The following is a 20,330-nucleotide window of genomic DNA, read 5'->3' as shown; positions in this document are numbered from 1 at the left end:
TTCAGTTCTGATGACTGATGGAGGAAAAAGAACACTGTTTGCAATTGGTTGGCTAACAAATGGTTAAACGTTGTTTACAATCTTTATTTAAACTTGGAATACATTGAAGTGTGGAGGCCTCATCTACAATGCAGCCAAGTAAGAAAACTAAAGATGTACACACAAGAGTAAGAAACTTGGATAAAAATATTAAAGTAAAATAAAGAAAGCATTTAAGATCTGAAAACAAATGAATCAATAGATGTAAAAGAACATTACATTTAAAAACTGATTTTCATTAAAGATAAGAGTGAGTCAAACGTCAGCAATTAGGCGTTACTCTTTACAGAGAGAGACGACCAACAACATCCTCATACAGCTCACGGTGATGGAGAACATAATTAGCACCAGTATTAAATGCAACATGATAAACCATGTCAAAGGTCTTTTTACATTCTGGTAAATGATGAGAAGATGAGTCGTATCTGTACAATAAATAAGAACCCATAAGCAGCTGAAGAAAACTGTTTTTAAAAAAAGTAGGAAAAAAATTGTTTTCTAACATCTTTAAAATGAAAAAAAAAGTCACATATTCGAGATCTTGCAGGTTTATGTTAGACTTTGGGACACCTTGAAGGGGCCACACTTAAAAGACAAATGTAAAAGCATCACATAGTCTAGCTTGTCGCCAAATGTACATCTATGCTCCATATTTTGCAGGAAAACAAGAAAACCGCAACATCCCACTGGAGATCTGACACCACCTCATGTAAATATGTTCTTTTTCTACTGTTCTCATGATGGTTCCACATCTTGTTTCTTCCAGAAGGCATCAAAAGAAAAATAATACAACAGTGGATCCAGGCAGCAGTTCACAGCAGAAAGACATGTGATTGGCAAACTTTGCAACCCTGTAACCTGAATAATTGGCATGGGTAAGAAACATACAGTAAATATGAGCAAGTTAAGCACAAAAATCAGCATTACATTCAACTTGTTCTTGACCTTTGCAGACTCACTGAGATGACTGCGTAGAGTCCACAACACCATAGCAGTGCACACAACGTTGACTGCCAGCAGGGAGGACGTTAACACCAGATCAAGATAAGCAGCTGGTGATATTTTAGGAGCAGTATCATTTGTATCATGTGGTACAAAACAGGTGTGGTTATGTGGGGGTCGTCCTGAAAGCTTCACTGTCACTGAGATACTTGCCACCAACATAATCAGCCAAATGGGTCCAACACCTTTCCAGGCGTTGGTTGAGGTTCGAAGATGCCGTGACCTCAGAGGATAAACTACAGCCAGCAGCCGGTCCACGCTGATGAAGGTGATGAAGATAGAGCTGGAGCGGATGTTGGTGTAAAAGAGTGCCGCCGTAACGAGGCACGCTGTGCTGCTAAAAGGCCAGTTACCTGTTGCGTAGACATAGACCCTCATGGGTAAGGAGATGATGAGCAGCAGGTCTGAGATTGCCAGGTTTACCATGAAGACGGTGTTGGGTGACTTGAGGCTGTGGCGACGAAGCAGAATCCACAGAGAAACAGCGTTGAGAGGCAGACCAAGGGCCATGATGCAGCCAAAGAGCACAGCGTACACCTGCAGTGACTTTACCACCTGTAGCTCCCCCACCTCCTCAGTGGTGGTGTTCATGTCGGCTTTTAGAGAAAAGCAATGTTCTTGAGTGAAAGCTGTACCTTCGCACACCACTCAGTAGTTCTTCTTCCTGCTCTCTGTGTGAAGTGATCAGCAGTTCAACTGGGACAGTGGGTGTTAAAAATGGAACAGGAAACTCTTGTGTCTCAACCCAAGAGTTGTCATCAGCGACGTAAATGACTCAACAGTTTGTTTTTCATGTTTTATGCAGCTTTGAAATGCAATATTTTAATAAACACATTTTTGAGATAAATCAGACAGGCAGTAACACAGTCAATAACTGACACTGATAATTCATTTAGTTTTACTGTGACATATCCAGTATTCATTGCACTGTAAGTGAACATTATTCAAATTTATTACAATATTTTATGCAAATGTGTTCTGATATTAATCAACCTTACACAGATCATAGCAGCAAAAGGTTTTTGGTCAATTTGCATGTAAATTATCAACTGCTTAAAGCTGCTTTTACTGTAAATAAACTATCATCCAATAGTGGTGTTTGTGCTGCTTGTTCCATTATTGCTCATAATTTTCAATGGCTGATGGTGTCTGGAGCTGCTTTGGCACATATGCATGTTTTCAAGATATTCCACAGCTCAGAAAACCTAAAAATTATTTGTGCACATCATCATATTGGCACAATACAGGTTACACTGGCATACATTTAAAGCCTACATTCATTCAAAGGTAGAGTTATGTTTTACACAGCTGGATGTGCAATAGTTTGCTAACGGGTCATTCCGTGTGGTTTCACCAGATGGTGGTTGCCGCACCATTTTCAAATTAGTCCTAAATTTGCATGCCATTAGATAGTCGCAAAATTGTAGGCCTGTAGCTCAAATAGTTTCTGAGTTGTGGGGTCTGAAATTTTCAGAATTTGGGCTATAAAAAGCCTCGCCAGCGTTTTTAGCATCTTTAAGTGGTTATTTCTCAGCCTCTAGACATAACAGAGAGCTGTGAGTTGGTAAACAAGGCCTCTGCATGTAGCTAGTGCCCCACAAACATCCCCAGGTGTTTCCCTACACTCTGCAGGCCATGGGGGCTTGCTAAAAATGCTAAAAATGAAGAGATACCTACTCACAAGTGGGGTTTGGGACCTTAAAAGTACTAGAAATACTGCACAGAAGTGTTCTAACACCCCTGGATTCCATTCTACACAAACTTGTGTGATAACTTAGCAAACTGGAGCTTTCTAGGTACCTCAGTTTAGAAAATATGAGCTCCCAAAGTTGGACGAGATTTTAAATTGGCTATTTTTGGTGGCAAAAATCTCAGTGTGGGACAGGTACCAGAGACAGGTCGCCAGTCTGTCACAGGGCTACATATACAGACAAACAATCACTCACATTTACACCTACGGGCAATTTAGAGTAATCAATTAACCTCAGCATATTTTTGGACTGTGGGAGAAAGCCGTAGTGCCTGGAGAAAACCCACGGATGCACAGGGAGAACATGCAAACTCCATGCAGAAAGATCCCAGGCTCAGGCCGGGACTCAAACCAGGGATCATCTTGCTACAAGGCGAAAGTGCTAACCACTACTCCCACTGTGCAGGTGCAGCAACACCCCCAAGGAATATCTGCTCATTTCACCTGGAATGACCCTAACGTATTTCAGCTTGATTCTATTCAGTTTCATTTATACTGCATCAGTGTACAGCATAAGCCATCTCCAAGCAGTTTACCTAGTAAGAAGAGGATCTGACAACATTTGAAGACTGAGACAAACTCAACAAATCCAAAGATCTCTCATGCCCATGGCTGCAGGCTCCAGAGAGTGGCAGTACTCTCCCCCTACCGTCCTGAGTTAATCATCAGGTGCAGCTGGAGCAGGAGGCTGCAGGTGTCTGTTGTCAGCAATCAGCTGTAGTGGAGGGAGCAGGTGGGAGTGGTTCAGTCATCTACTCTCTGGGTCATACAAGCAGACCTCACTCACCACTTGATGCTGCTCTGTGAGCAAGCAACAGTTTGCTGTCTGTGGTTTTGCAGTTTGCTAATTCTCGTTCTGTGCGCCCTTCCAGCCTGCTTGTGCATCCTCTGATCCACCAACCTAAAGCCTTAGCCGTCTGTTGCCACTCTGTAACATGGATCCTTCCCCGTCTCTGGACCCTTCACTCCTCACCGGGTTCTGGCCACCACTTACTTCTTCATGCCATTGTCACCCATCGAAGACTCTCCCATTACTCTGCTTGGTTACCCCATCAGCAAGTTCCCAGTTCTTGAGCCAGGCAGGTAGTGTTTTATATTGTACCGATAGTATTTGGTAGCCAGCATTTGTTTTTGTGCACTCTGTAGGTTAGCATAGCGTTATGCCGTGTAATGCGGCTCTCTGATTTATGTTGACAACTCTGTTTAGTACTGTCGTTCATTTGTGTTGATTCCCTGTCTGGGAATTCCCAGGTTTGTATAGCTGCCCTGTTTAGCTTAGCCTCTTAGATCATGGTGTACTGCTTGGTGCAGACTTTCTCCTCTAGTTATTCCTTGTAGTATTTAATGTGTTCTTTGTGCTCTCCTGCTTGGGTTTGACCCTCTGTGGGTTAGTCATTCTGCCTCCTAGTTAACCTTCAGTATGAATGTAGTTTTTCTGCCTGCCCGCTAGAGGGGTTAGTTTCCCTTTTCTATCTTAGTGTATTTCCAGGGTGACAGTTTGTCCCTTCCGGTTGTAGTCCTTCTATTAGTCTTGTAGTTTCATATTGTCTCATCTTGTGCTGTAAACAAAAACCTTCATGTTTGCATTACTTTCAGTCTTTTCACAGAGAATAGATCATCATGTAAATGCCTAACATGTAAAGAATGAATGTTTGGCTCCTCTGATCTGACCGAGATCTGCCCCACAACTGCTCCACTGAACAGGCTCACAGGTTTTGCTGCATGTACTCAAGGACATAGACAAAAATTCAATGCAGCAGGTAAAAAAACATTGCTGGATGTAATTAGAATATGCGTCTTGATTATCAGTATTACACAGAAGGTCATTATAAAGTTTCCACTTGAGAAGCGGTGAAAACCACAGCCAGAGAGGAGGAGGAGGTGGTTATGGGTTACTGCATTCTCACTTTCTCATCCTATCAACCCACCAGTGGTGGTGCTGGATCAGTTTGTTTCCACATCAATTTAAAGGTCACATTTAGAGTTGACACTTAACTTTCTCGAAGAAATGACTGGAACATCTCCCTTGTAAGACCACAGATATTTCTATATAGGCCATCTTTTATTGTGTTTCATCCAGCTGTGCTACAAATATAACTGTGCCTTTGAATGAATGTAGGCTTTAAGTGCATATCAGTGTAACCTCTCTAGTGCCAATATTATGATTCAATTCAATTCAATTTTATTTATATAGCGTCAATTACAGTCAAATCGTCTCAAGACGCTTTACAGAACCCATATGCCTGACCCCCAGAGCAAGCCCAAAGGCGACAGTGGCAAGGAAAAACACCCTTTTAACAGGGAAGAAACCTCGAGCAGAACCCGGCTCTAAATAGGGGGGACCCATCTGCCTGCTGGCCGGGCGGGTTGAGAAGGACAGAAGAGGGCAAGGGGGAGGGATGGGAGAAGAGGGAGGGGTGAGAAAGCAAGGAAAACACAACACACATTTGGATACATGCATGACAGGATATGTGACACAGACAAAGTATAAGCTAACATTGAAAACTGACTCATAGTTTACTCTTATGATGTACGGCTCTGACATTAAACATACTCCTTATATAGCTAGCAGTAAAATTCAAACAGTATGTAAGTTAGCATAACAGTATAGTGAAGGCGATGCAGAGTTGACTGGTGGAAAAAGGGAATTGGAAGCAGAGGGCTGGAGGAAGGTCAGCAGCAGCATCCCACAGTGGACATGGTGGAGACTGGACCAGCTGGTGGAACATCGACCGCACATCTGAAGCATCCAGCTCTGGGACCAGGGACACTCGGAGAAATAGCACAGGGAGAAACAGAGTGAATGTACTGCAATAACGGTATACATATTAAATGTAAAGGTAGATAGAGAAGGGCTCAGTGCGTCAAGAAAAGTCCCCCAGCAGCCTAGGCCTATAGCAGCATGACTAGGGGCAGAACGAAGGGACGTCCAAGAGGGGGTCAGCTGTACAATGAAGACACAAGCCGAACCTCTGTGGGTCACCCAGTCAGCCCCAACTATAAGATTTGTCAAAAAGGAACGCTTTAAGCCTGGTCTTAAAAATAGAGAGGGTGTCTGCCTCCCAAACCCAAACTGGGAGCAGGTTCCACAGGAGAGGCGCCTGATAACTGAAGGCTCTGCCTCCCATTCTACTTTTAGAAATTCTAGGAACAACAAGTAAGCCTGCAGTTTGAGAGCGAAGAGTTCTACTAGGATAATAAGGTACTATCAGATCTTTAAGATATGATGGAGATTGGTTATTAAGAGCTTTATATGTCAGAAGAAGGATTTTAAATTCTATTCTGGATTTAACAGGAAGCCAGTGAAGAGAAGCAAGTATGGGGGAAATATGATCTCTTTTGCTAACTCCTGTCAGTACTCTCGCAGCAGCGTTTTGAATCAACTGTAGATGTTTGAGAGAGCTATTTGGACAACCCGATAATAAGGAATTGCAATAGTCAAGCCTGGAAGTAACAAAAGCATGAACTAATTTTTCTGCATCACTCTGAGACAGAATGTTCCTGATTTTTACAATATTACGCAGGTGAAAAAAGGAAGTCCTACAGACTTGCTTTATGTGTGAGTTAAAGGACATGTCCTGGTCAAAAATAACTCCAAGATTCCTCACAGTAGTACTGGAGGCCAATGTGATGCCATCCAGAGTAACTATTTGCTTTGAAAGCGAGTTTCTAAGATGTTTGGGGCCAAATACAATGACTTCAGTTTTGTCTGAATTTAGCAGTAGGAAGTTAAAAGTCATCCAGGTTTTAATGTCCTTAAGACAATCTTGCAGTCTAGCTAACTGATCAGTTTCATCTGGCTTCATAGATAAATACAATTGTGTGTCATCTGCATAACAATGGAGTTAATACAATGCTTCCTAATAATATTGCCTAAAGGAAGCATGTATAATGTGAAAAGTATCGGTCCTAAGACAGAACCCTGAGGAACTCCGTGATTAACTTTAGTCTGCTCAGAAGAGTTATTGTTGACATGCACAAACTGGAACCTATCTGATAAGTAGGATTTAAACGAATCCAGTGCTGTCCCTTTAATGCCAATTGAATATTCTAGACGCTGTAATAAAATTTTGTGGTCGATTGTGTCAAACGCTGCACTAAGATCTAACAAAACAAGTATAGAGACTAGTCCATTATCTGATGCTATGAGAAGGTCATTAGTAACTTTCACTAGAGCTGTTTCTGTGCTATGATGCACTCTGAAGCCTGACTGAAACATTTCAAACAAATTATTCCTTTGTAGGTGTTCACATAATTGATTTGCAACTGTTCTTTCCAGAATTTTAGAGAGAAATGGTAGGTTGGATATCGGTCTATAGTTAGCTAACACATCTGGATCTAAAGTGGGCTTTTTAAGCAAAGGTTTGATGACAGCAACCTTAAAAGCCTGTGGTACATAGTCTGTTACTAGAGAGAGATTAATCAGATCTAACATTGAAGAATTAATTAAAGGTAAAATCTCCTTGAAGAGTCTAGTTGGGATAGGATCTAAAAGACATGTTGATGGTTTGGATGTAGAAACTGTTGAAATTAGTTCAGAGAGACATATAGGAGTGAAGAATTCTAAAGATTCATCAGGTCTAACAGCCAATTCAAAAGCATCTGTGACATTTGTAGGAAGGGCCAGATTAATTTTATCTCTAATCAGAACTATTTTATGCGTAAAGAAGCTCATGAAGTCGTTACTGGTTAAAACTAAAGGAATACAAGGTTCAACAGAGCTCTGACTCTTTGTCAGCCTGGCTACAGTGCTAAAGAGAAACCTAGGGTTGTTCTTGTTCTCATCTATTAAAGATGAATAATAAGTTGTCCTGGCATTATGAAGAGCTTTTTTATAGATTACTAGACTATTTTTCCAAGCCACATACACTTCCTCTGAATTAGTGGAATACCACTTTCTTTCCAGCTTTCGGGATGCCTGCTTTAAAGTCCGCAGCTGGGAATTATACCAAGGAGCAAGTCTTCTCTGAGATATAACTTTCTTTTTTACAGGTGCAACACTATCAAGAGTTGTACGCAGTGAGGCTGAAGCATTATTAACATAATAATCCACTTCTGTGGGGGTAAAATAATAATATTTGCCTTCTGATTTATCAGTAAATGTTGCTGAAGTAAACAGTGAGGGTATTATTTCCTTAAATTTAGATACTGAATTGTCAGACAAACACCTACTGTAATGATATTTGTTCTCAGCTGCTAAACAATCCTTTACTTTAAATTGAAACGTTATCATAAAATGGTCAGAAAGAAGAGGGTTCTGGGGAAATACTGTTAACTCTTCAATTTCTAAGTCATAAGTCAGGACAAGGTCAAGAGTGTGATTAAAACTATGAGTTGGTTTATTTACATGTTGAGAAAACCCAATTGAGTCTAATAATGAATTAAAAGCTGTTGTAAGGCTGTCGCTGTCTATGTCAACATGAATGTTAAAGTCACCCACAATAATAACTTTGTCTGAACTGAGCACTAATTCAGATAAAAAGTCTGAGAATTGAGATAAAAACTCAGAATAAGGAGCAGGAGGACGATATATAACAACAAATAAAACTGGTTTCTGAGCTTTCAAATTTGGATGAGAGAGACTAAGAGTGAGATTTTCAAATGAGCTGTAATCAGGTTTAGGCTTCTGGTTCAATTTTAAACTAGAATGGTAGATTGCTGCTACTCCTCCTCCTCGGCCTGTGATTCGAGGAATATGACAGTTAATATGACTAGGGGGAGTTGATTCATTTAGGCTAACAAATTCTTCCTGCTGCAACCAGGTTTCAGTCAAACAGAACAAATCAATCTGGTGATCAGTTATCAACTCATTTACTAGCAGAGATTTAGACAAGAGAGATCTAATATTTAACAGACCACATTTAATTTTCCTGTCTCTTTGCTCTGTTGAAATAGAGGTATTAATTTTTATTAAATTTTTGTGGTTACTATTTCTTTTGTATATTTTTGATTTGATTAATTTATTGAATTTTGGTGGTCGGGGGACAGACACAGTCTCAATAAAATTAACTGAATTAACTGAATTACTGGAGGGTGACAGCTGTGAGGAAACTGCAGAGAGGTGTGTAAGACTACAGCTCTGCATCCTGGTCTTAACTCTGGGTTGTCATGCTTTAGGAGTACTAATAAAATCAGCCATATTCCTAGAAATGAGAGCTGCACCAGCCAAAGTGGGATGGATGCCGTCTCTCCTAATCAGACCAGGTTTTCCCCAAAAAGAGCTCCAATTATCAATAAAGCCCACGTCGTTTGATGGACACCACATAGACAACCAGCGGCGAAACGACGACATGCGGCTAAACATGTCATCGCTGGTCAGATCAGGCAAGGGTCCAGAGAAAACTACGGAGTCCGACATGGTTTTGGCGAAAGTACACACCGATGCCACGCTAATTTTGGTGACCTCCGATTGGCGTAACCGGGTGTCGTTACCGCCGACGTGAATAACAATCTTACTTTATTTACGATTATCTTTAGCCAGCAGTTTCAAATTTGCTTCTATGTCGCCCGCTCTGGCCCCTGGGAGGCATTTAACTATGGTCGCTGGTGTCGCTAGCTTCACGTTTCTGACTATGGAGCTGCCAATGATCAGAGTTGGTTTCTCAGCGGGTGTGTCGCTGAGCGGGGAAAAACGATTAGAAACATGAAGCGGTTTGTGGTGAGCCGGGACAGCAGGCTTGAGTTTAGGACTGTTTTTCCTACGAACTGTCACCCATCCACCCGGCTGTTCGGGCGCTGCTAAGGGACGGCTAACAGATGCTACACAAGCTAAGCTATTGCGGTCCGCACCGGCTAAGGGGGCCTGGCTAGCTGCTAGCGGGTTATTTTCCATGGTGCGGAGCCGCGATTCCAATTCGGAGAGCCTCGCCTCCAGAACTACAAAAAGGCTGCACTTATTACATATATTGTTATCACTAAAGGAGGCAGAGGAATAACTAAACATGTGGCACACTGAGCAGGAGAAAGAGAGAGAGGGAGAGGAAGAAGCAGAAGCCATGCTAACACCACAACACAGTGCTGAAACAGGAACAGGAAATGACGCAATACGCTCACCGTAACGTCAGACGTCCAGGATCAGAGTCTGATCCTGCATGATGTGCACTATGTAGAATTTTTAGGTTGTCTGAGCTGTGGAATATCTTGAAAACATGCATATGTGCCAAAGCAGCACCAGATATCATCAGCCAATGAAAATTATGAGCAATAATGGAACAAGTAGCACAAACAACACCACTGGATGATAGTCTGTTTACAGTAAAAGCAACTTTAAGCAGTTAATGATAATTTACATATGAACGACCAAAAACCTTTTGCTGCTATGATCTGTATAAGATTGATTAATATCAGAAGATATTTTCATAAAATGTTGCATAAATTTGCATAATGTTCACTCACGTAGAGAGCAATAAATAATGGATATGTTACAGTAAAACTAAATGAGTCAGTTAGATAGTTATAGACTCAGTTATTGTTACTACCTGTGTGATTTATCCCAAAAATGTGTTTAACAAGATACTGCATAAAACACGAAAAACCTAAACGGTGGATTCATTTACATCAGTGACCACAACTCTTGAGCTGAGACAAGAGTTTCCTGTTCCATTTTGAACACCTACCCTCCCAGTTGATCTGCTTATCACTTCACACAGAGCACAGAAAGAACTACCTAGTGCTGTGCAAAGGTACAACTGTCACTCAAGAACATTGCTTTTTTTTCTAAATGAGTCAGATCGTCAATAATTGACTACCTGTGTTACTTATCCCAAAAGCATGCAAAATGTTGATTCATTTACGTCAGTGACCACAACTCTTGAGCTGAGACTCAAGAGTTTCCTGTTTCGTTTGTACAGCCTAGCCTACCCTCCCAATTGAACATCTGATCACTTCACACAGAGAGCAGAAAGAAGAACTACAGAGTGGTGTGCGAAGGTGCAATTTTCACTCAAGAACTCAGGAACATTGTTTTTCTCAAAAAGCCATCATGAACAACGCCACTGAGGAGGAGCCACAGCCAGTCTACGCTGCGCTCTTTGGCTGCATCATGGCCCTTGGACTGCCTCTCAACGCTGTTTCTCTGTGGATTTTGCTTCGCCATCACAGTCTCAAGTCACCCAACACCGTCTTCATGGTCAACCTGGCAATCTCAGATCTGCTGCTCATCATCTCCTTGCCCATGAGGGTCTATTTCTATGCAACAGGTAACTGGCCTTTTAGCAGCACAGTGTGCAACAGCATACAGAGACTCTTTTACGCCAACATCCGCTCCAGCTCTATCTTCATCACCTTCATCAGCGTGGACCGGCTGCTGGCTGTAGTTTATCCTCTGAGGTCACGGCATCTTCGAACCACAACCAACGCCTGGAAAGGTGCTGGATTCACTTGGCTCATTTTGTTGGTGATAAGTAGCTCGGTGATGGTGACGCTGTCAGGACAACCACATAACCACACTTGTTTTGTACCACTTCATAGTGGTCCTGAAACATCAGTAGGTGCTTATTTTCAACCTGTGTTGGTCTCCACCATGCTGGCAGTCAACGTTGTGTGCACTGCTATGGTGTTGTGGACTCTACGCAGTCATCTCAGTGACTCTGCAAAGGTCAAGAACAAGCTGAATGTAATGCTGATTTTTGTGCTGAACTTGCTCATATTTACTGTATGTTTCTTACCCGTGACATTTACTAGGGTTACAGGGTTATACCGATTGCCGTTGACATGTCTTGCTACACTGAACTGTTGTCTGGATCCACTGTTGTATTATTTTTCTTTTGACGCTTTCTGGAAGAAAAAAGATGTGGAACCATCATGAGAACAGTAGAAAAAGAACATATTTACATGAGGTGGTGTCAGCTCTCCAGTGGGATGTTGTGGTTTTCCTGCAAAATATGGAGCATGGGATGTACATTTGGCTACAAGCTAGACTATGTGATGCTTTAACATTTGTCTTTTTACCAAGAAACCAAAAATCATTGTCTCTTCAGTAAAATGCGTATTTAGCTCAAAACGAGACGGATGGAGAACAGGCTTGTTGACTTTGTGATGTCATGTTTTATTTGTTCCTATGGGCTGCAAAATCACAGCTTCACATCCACAAAGAGACCAAACAGGTTTACTAAACCAATCTCCAAAAGAACATTTTTTTGGAAATATACTTAAATGCAGCAGTCTTTGGAAAACTGATGCTACTCGTGTGTTTATTGTAAATATAAATGTAGAGGAAGAGCTTGAAGCACAGAAACCAAGACCCAATGATGGCATGAAGCCACACTTTCTGACAAGGGACAAATGGCCATTGAACATGTGAGAGGTGCGAGTTTGTACAACCACAGTTATATCAGTTAAGTGATGCAACTCGAATTTTGTCTTGGAAAATGTTGAAAAATTAATTTGCTGAATGTGAAGTACATACGAGAACTGTTGACTTTAACGATAAATGTAAATACAATGCAGACGGTTCAGCTTCACAGGAATTAATTTGCTTTCTTGATAGTAAGATGGAATGCACTGTGCATTAAATATACTGGGAGACACTTTGTTAGCTGAGCACAAATCAGCTAATGTGGCCCTTTAATGGTGTCCCATCAGTCTATACCATAACCCTGCAAAATCTTGAAGATGTAACTTCTTTGTATTTTAAAGATGTTGGCGACCAGAAAGGGAAAAGACCTTTGGCATGGCTTGTCATGATACATTTAATACTAGTGCTAATTATATTCCCCTTCACCGTGAGCTGCATGCTAATGTTAGTCGTCTCTGTAAAGAGTAACGCCTCATTGCTGAAGTTTGACTCACTCATATCTTTAAAGCAAATCAGTTTTTAAATGTAATCTTATTTTACTTCTGTTGATTCATTTGTATTCAAATCTTAAATGCTTTCATTATTGTTTTTATTGTTTTACTAAATTTGCTTTAATATTTTTAATGTCATTGTTATCCAAGTTTCTTAATCGTGTGTACATCTTTAGTTTTCTTACTTTGCTGCATTGTAGATGCGGCCTCCACACTTCGATGTATTCCAAGTTTAAATAAAGATTGTAAATAATGTTTAACCATTTGTTAGCCAGCCAATTGCATCCAGTGTTCTTTTTCCTCCATCAGTCATCAGAACTGAAGTTGCATGTTTAACATCCCTTCAGATTTTCATGCAATTGAAAGGACAAAAACAGGCAGGAAGGGTTTTGGATGTAAGACGAGGCTTCAGAAAGTCACTGGTACTGACCTGCAAGTAGTCAGCCACAAAATTTTGCATTTTTACACTTAAGCCTTTGTGTGATGCAAACAAACAACATACAACACAGTAGTTACAGGCTTTGTTTTAGTCAGGCTTTGATAAAAAGATGTCTAGTCCTGGTGAGTTCGTATTTTATGGACAGATTAGCTGGTGACATCAATGTCCTCATTGAACTTTGGCAAGAGACACAACTGACACATTTTCCAAAATGTCTCTACATCCTGAAGAGTGTTTTTGCATTTAAAAAATCGAATTGGGAACTTGCTGATGGGGTAACCAAGCAGAGGAATGGGAGAGTCTTTGATGGGTGACGGTGGTGTGGGTGAAGCAGGAGACGGCGTGAGGAAGTAAGTGGTGGCCAGAACCCGGTGAGGAGTGAAGGGTCCAGAGATGAGGAAGGATCCATGTTACAGAGTGGCAACAGACGGCTGAGGCTTTAGGTTGGTGGATCAGAGGATGCACAAGCAGGCTGGAAGGGCGCACAGAACGAGAATTAGCAAACTGCAAAACCACAGAGCACTAAACTGAACAGAGAGCAAACTGTTGCTTGCTCACAGAGCAGCATCAAGTGGTGAGTGAGGTCTGCTTGTATGACCCAGAGAGTAGATGACTGAACCACTCCCACCTGCTCCCTCCACGACAGCTGATTGCTGACAACAGACACCTGCAGCCTCCTGCTCCAGCTGCACCTGATGATTAACTCAGGACGGTAGGGGGAGAGTACTGCCACTATCTGGAGTCTGCAGCCATGGGCATGAGAGATCTTTGAATTTGTTGAGTTTGTCTCAGTCTTCAAATGTTGTCAGATCCTCTTCTTACTAGGTAAACTGCTTGGAGATGGCTTATGCTGTAAACTGATGCAGTATAAATGAAACTGAATAGAATCAAGCTGAAATATGTTAGGGTCATTCCAGGTGAAATGAGCAGATATTCCTTGGGGGTGTTGCCGCACCTGCACACCGTGGAGTAGTGGTTAGCACTTTCGCCTTGTAGCAAGAAGATCTCTGGTTTGAGAATGCTGCAAACTGTGGAATACTGGGCTCTCTGCATGCAAATGCAGCTGGATCTCAACATCTTTTTAAGACTGGCACCCATTCTGCTTCTCATTGGCTAGTGACATTAGTGTAGTTGAGAGCAAAAGCTGCATTCTCCTCATTCCATTGGTAGATGAGCTGGATTGGCAATGTCGTCCTATCTTTTTTTGTTTATCCAAACGCCTGTGCCGCACGCCAGAATTCTGACACGGTGCCTAGATACTTACAGAAAGCAGGTGTCCACTAGATGCGTTTTTCCTGCATGTAAACATGCCGCATCTGAAAATCGCATGCATGCTGGGTGGTCACTAGCAGGCCACTGACCGAACTTTCAGCTTGACGGCCTGGCAGATGTGTCAGATAAACATAGCGGCTCGACCGCAAACTTTGTCTTTTATTTCAAAAACACTTCAGGGAAAAGTATTTCTGAAAGCATTTGAGGCTAGAAACATGCTGTGCAGTAGCTGAATCTGTTCTTGTTTTAGTTCACCGACAGCTAGTTCAGACGACCGTTTAGACCACGGACTGGTTGGCCACGCCTGCCGTAAACCATAGAAAAGCTGCGCTGGTTTAAATAGAAGTGTCCCGTCAAATTTAAGGACCCGGTTTGTATCGAATGAAGTCTGGGTCAGGGCTCTGACTGCGGTCCTCCATTTCGTGACCATAGGGTCTGTCATGTAGTTGAAAAAACGAAGCCTCGATTCAGAGGAATTTGCCTCGAGGAATTTTAGTAATCGGATTACTGGAATAACTCGAGGAATCATTTCAGCCCTATTAAAGTGCATATCAGTGTAACCTCTCTTGTGCCAATATGATGATTTGCACTGTGTAGAATTTTTAGGTTGCCTGAGCTGAGCTGAACTATTGGACATCCAGCTGTGCAACAAATATAACTGTACCTTTGAAAGAATGTAGGCTTTAAATGCATGCCAGTGTAACCTCTATTGTGCCAATATGATGATGTGCACAAATCATTTTTAGGTTTTCTGAGCTGTGGAATATCTTGAAAACATGCATATGTGCCAAAGCAGCACCAGATATCATCAGCCAATGAAAATTATGAGCAATAATGGAACAAGCAGCACAAACAACACCATTGGATGATAGTCTGGTTACAGTAAAAGTAACTTTAGGCAGTTAATAATGATAATTCACATGCAAATGATCAAAAACCTTTTGCTGCTATGATCTGTGTAAGACTGATTAATATCAGAAGATATTTTCATAAAATGTTGCAATAAATTTGCATAATGTTCACTCACTTAGAGAGCAATGAATACTGGATATGTTACAGTAAACCTAAATGAGTCAGATAGTCAATTATTGACTATCTGTGTTACTTATCCCAAAAGCATACAAACTGTTGATTCATTTACGTCAGTGACCACAACTCTTGAGCTGAGACACAAGAGTTTCCTGTTTTGTTTGTACAGCCTACCCTCCTAATCGAACATCTGATCACTTCACACAGATAGAGAGCAGAAAGAAGAACTACAGAGTGGTGTGTGAAGGTGCAATTTTGACTCAAGAACTCGGGAAGATTGCTTTTCTTCAAGAGCCGACATGAACAACACCACTGAGGAGGAGCCACAGCCAGTCTACGCTGTGCTCTTTGGCTGCATCATGGCCCTTGGTCTGCCTCTCAACGCTGTGTCTCTGTGGATTCTGCTTCGTCGCCACAGCCTCAAGTCACCCAACGCCGTCTTCATGGTAAACCTGGCAACCTCAGACCTGCTGCTCGTCATCTCCTTGCCCATGAGGGTCTATGTCTATGCAACAGGTAACTGGCCTTTAAGCAGTGCAGCGTGCCTCGTTACGGCGGCACTCTTTTACACCAACATCCGCTCCAGCTCTATCTTCATCACCTTCATCAGCGTGGACCGGCTGCTGGCTGTAGTTTATCCTCTGAGGTCACGGCATCTTCGAACCTCAACCAACGCCTGGAAAGGTGCTGGATTCACTTGGCTCATTTTGTAGGTGACAAGTATCTCAGTGACGGTGACGCTTCCAGGACGACAACAAAACAACCACACCTGTTTTGTACCACATGATACAAATGATACAGATCCTGAAATATCACCAGCCGCTTATCTTGATCCTGTGGTAATGTCCATCCTGCTGGCAGTCAACATTGTGTGCACTGCTATGGTGTTGTGGACTCTACGCAGTCATCTCAGTGACTCTGCAAAGATCAAGAACAAGATGAATGTAATGCTGATTTTTGTGCTGAACTTGGCCATATTCACCATATGTTTCTTACCTGTGTCAATTGGTATGGCTGCAGTTCGTGACAATTTGCCAATGACATGTCTTTCTGCTGCGAACTGTTGCCTGGATCCACTGTTGTATTATTTTTCTTTTGATGCTTTCTGGAAGAAAAAAGATGTGGAACCATCATGAGAACAGTAGAAAAAGAACATATGAAGAGTTCATTTGCAAAAACAGATAACTCCGTTTTGATAAATTGTCAGAAAACCTTATATTTTATTGTTTACTTGAGATAATATCAAACTGAAGATTTGACTCAGTAGAAAAATACAGGACAAAATATAGAATAAATAAATTATTAGTGGTATTATTATTATCTAAAGTAAACAATAAAAAATGAGTTTTCTGAAAATTTATAAAACGGAGTTACCTGTTTTTGCAAATGAACTCTTCATATTTACATGAGGTGGTGTCAGATCTCCATTGAGATGTTGCGGTTTTCCTGCAAAATATGGAGCATGGGATGGTTTTACATTTGTCTTTTTACCAAGAGACAAAAAATTATCGGTAAAAAGGCAAATGTATGTTTTGCTTTGTGTTTTTTTTTGTTTTTAAAAAAACAAACAAACAGTTTTCTTCAGCTGCTTTTGGGTTCTTATTTATTGTACAGGCATGACTGATCTTCTCATCATTTAGAAGGTAAAAAGACCTTTGACATGGTTTATGATGTTGCATTTTATACTAGTACTAATTATATTCCTCTTCACTGTATGATAATGTTGGTGATCGTCTCTCTCTGTAAGGCGTAAGGCCTCATTGCTGAAGTTTGAATCTCTCATCTGTAAGGGAAATCAGTTTTTGAATGTAATGCTCTTTTACATCTGTTGATAAATTTGCTTTCAAATCTTAAATGCTTTAATTATTGTCTTTATTATTTTACTAAATTTACTTTAATGTTTTGTTGTCATTGTTACCCAAGTTTCTTACTTGTGTGTGTACATCTTTAGTTTTCTTACTTGGCTGCATTGTAGATGAGGTCCCCACACTTCGATGTATTCCAAGTTTAAATAAAGGTTGAAAACAATGTGATGCAAACAAACAACATGTAACACAATAGTTACAGATTTCGTTTTTGTCAGGCTTTATTAAAAAGATGTCTCGTCCTTGTGGCTTCGTATTTAATGGACAGATTAGATGGTGACATCAATGTCCTTATTTAACTTTCGGCAAGAGAAAAAAATGCTCATTTTCCAAAATGTCTCTGAAGCCTGAAAAATGTGTGTTTTTGCATGTTAAAAACCTAATGTATGAACACTGTTCAAAATGCATTCGGTTGCATTTGAGAAAGAAAGGCTGGAAAAAGAAGCTTAAGTTGAGAAAAAATGACAAGACTCTTATTACAGTATTTTCTTCCAATGGTATACTTTAATTGCTTTACAGAATTTTACCCTCTGTTGTGTGTGTGTGTATTATAAATCCTTTCATGTGATTTTGGCCTTCACCTTCTTTATGAGCGCCTCAACTATGGAGCCAGCTCAAATCCTAAACCCCTCCAGATGGAAGAACGTGGGTTTAAGACCACAGCACACTGTAAGGATCTAGATTATCTCATTTACAGATTTGAAATGATCCACAAATAATCATTGCAAATGCAATTAGGCGTTGCAAATTGGGAGATTTTCTTATATTCGTGTTTTTATTTTAACATACTATTGCACAACTACATGCTCAAATACCATTGCTGATGCACGCTTGTTACCTGTTGTTTAACCACATAGTCATATGAGGGGGAACTGAGAGATAACAATCTTTCTTGGTCTGGCAGAGTAGACGCATGTGATGCAAAACCGAGATAAGAATCACGACATTTATAGACCAGTACAAATACTTGATGCAATACTAAACCAAGAGACAAACCATGTCACAGCGCAGCAACACACAATCATCACATCCTGTGTTGTTGGAACATACAAACAAGAGGTGAAATGTATCTGAAGAAATGTTACTGTGATCTCAAAATACCCAAAACTGTCAGGCAGAAATTTTAGAGTCAGTTCACCCCAACAGACTAATCAGTCACACAGAAATATTTTTTGTGAGACACAAATAATCTAAACCCAGAAGTCCACTTACTGCAACAACAATCAAGTGAACCTTTAAGTGGGATTATTCTGTCCCTAGATCAAGAATGAGCTTTAGTTTTTAGGTTTTTCCTGTTCTGGGAGAAAACAGTAGAGGTGAGCAGATTGAGGGTTTGTGTTGCTCACAGTAAAAAAATAAATAAAAATTGGATTGCTGCTCCAAGAATACACATAATGTAATGATTACAGGTGAAACTGCTAAGACTGTCCAGTGGGTAGCACTGTGGAGCAGCAATGAGGTTCTGAGTTCAAACCTGGCCTGCTGGTGCCTCTCTGTGATTTTATATTTTCCCTGTGTGCCCGGGCTCCCAGGACATTCATGGTAGGTGATTCTAAACTAGCCCGGTGAGACTGAGCATGTCTGGTTGCCTGTCTCTTGGTTATCTCTGTAGTGAACTGTCCACCTCTCCTGGATGCCTCTGGCTCAGAGTCAGCCAACTACCCCTGTTGAATCCAGCCCCCTACAGGATGAAGTGGGTGATGCTAATTGGATTATTGTACGCAGATGAACCACAGTAGAACCATCTGCCTGATGGGTCAGGACACATGGACAACATGGACCCCTGGGAGCTGGTCAGCGCATCCCACAAACATGCCTTGGATCTTGGTTAAGTTCCTCTAGCTGTTCCTGAGCAGTTGTTGGAGTGCCGCAGTCCACAATGTCCTGCTGTCCAGGAATGGTTTTCCCATGTGGAGGACACAAGGTTGAGTCTTTCAATTCAATTCAATTTTATTTATATAGCAGCAGTTACAGGTCAAATTGTCTCAAGACGCTTTACAGAACCCATATGCCTGAAGCCCCAGAGCAGCCCTAAGGCAAGAAAAACTCCCTTCTAACAGGGAAGAAACCTTTGATTAGAACCCAGCTCTTTATGTGGGGGGACCCATCTGCTGGTGGCTGGCAGGTTGAGAGGGACAGAAGAGGTAGAGAGGGAGGGATGGCAGAAGAGGACGGAGGGGAACAAGGAACATTTAATACACAATTGGATAAATGCATGATAATCTAGATGATACATACAAAATACAAGCTAACATTGAAACTAATTTATAAGTTTACTGTTATGATGTATGGCTCTGGCATTAAATATACTACATATTTAGCTGGCAGTAAAGCTGGTAGAAGAGGATATCAAGTATAGTGAGGGGGATGCAGAGTAGACTGGTGGAAATGGGCAGCTTGAAGCAGAGGGCTGGAGGAAGGTCAGCAGCAGCATCCCACAGTGGACATGATGGAGAATAGACCAGCTGGTTTGACAGCAACTACTGATCTGAAGCATCCAGCTCTGGGACCAGGGACACTCGGAGAAAGGACACAGGGACAAACAGAGTGAGTGTAATGCAATAACAGTATATATATTCAATATAAAGGTAGATAGAAAAGGGCTCAGTGCATCCAGAGAGGTCCTCCAGCAGCCTAGGCCTATAGCAGCAGAACTAGGGGCAGAACTAAGGGACGTTGAAAAGTAAGCCAGATGTGCCAATGAAGACTCCAGCTGACCCCCTCAGGGTCACCCAGTCAGCCCTAACTATAAGATTTGTCAAAAAGGAAGGTTTTAAGGCTGGTGTTAAAAATAGAGAAGGTGTCCACCTCCCTAACCCAAACTGGGAGCAGGTTCCACAGGAGAGGAGCTGATAACTGAAGGCTCTGCCTCCCATTCTACTTGTAGAAATTCTAGGAACAAGAAGTAAGCCTGCAGTCTGTGAGCGAAGAGTTCTGCTAGGAAAATATGGTACTATCAGCTCTTTAAGATATGATGGAGACCGGTTGTTAAGAGCTTTATATGTCAGAAGGATTTTGAATTCTGTTCTAGATTTCTGGTACGCATCAAAGCACATCTAAATAAAATGGAAGGCTCAACATTTCTGGGAAGAACAACAACATGATTAGTGACATTACCTTCACCTGCCAGTGGTGTTGATGCCATGGC

General features: G+C 41.4%; 2 protein-coding genes and 1 pseudogene across 2 annotated transcripts; 2 read left to right on the top strand and 1 right to left on the bottom strand.

Moving 5' to 3' along the window:
* Window positions 1–59: 59 nt before the first annotated feature.
* Window positions 60–1,695, bottom strand: LOC110972824 (lysophosphatidic acid receptor 6-like). Its single transcript, XM_022223205.2, has one exon. It carries the CDS (start codon window positions 1,630–1,632, stop codon window positions 775–777), a length of 858 nt encoding a protein of 285 aa, XP_022078897.2. The 5' UTR covers window positions 1,633–1,695; the 3' UTR covers window positions 60–774.
* An 8,372-nt stretch (window positions 1,696–10,067) lies between these two features.
* On the top strand, window positions 10,068–12,837 carry LOC127536672 (lysophosphatidic acid receptor 6-like). The gene has a single exon (XM_051957666.1). The coding sequence runs from the start codon at window positions 10,773–10,775 to the stop codon at window positions 11,595–11,597; it is 825 nt and encodes a 274-aa protein (XP_051813626.1). The 5' UTR covers window positions 10,068–10,772; the 3' UTR covers window positions 11,598–12,837.
* Window positions 12,838–15,616: 2,779 nt separating this feature from the next.
* LOC127536869 (lysophosphatidic acid receptor 6-like) lies at window positions 15,617–16,453 on the top strand (annotated as a pseudogene).
* The last annotated feature ends 3,877 nt before the right edge of the window (window positions 16,454–20,330 follow it).

The sequence above is a fragment of the Acanthochromis polyacanthus genome, chromosome 13, assembly GCF_021347895.1.
Source record: "Acanthochromis polyacanthus isolate Apoly-LR-REF ecotype Palm Island chromosome 13, KAUST_Apoly_ChrSc, whole genome shotgun sequence".
Classification (NCBI taxonomy): Eukaryota; Metazoa; Chordata; class Actinopteri; family Pomacentridae; genus Acanthochromis; species Acanthochromis polyacanthus.
The sequence above is the reverse complement of the archived record's forward strand: the minus strand, read 5'-3'. Positions and strand labels throughout refer to the sequence as shown.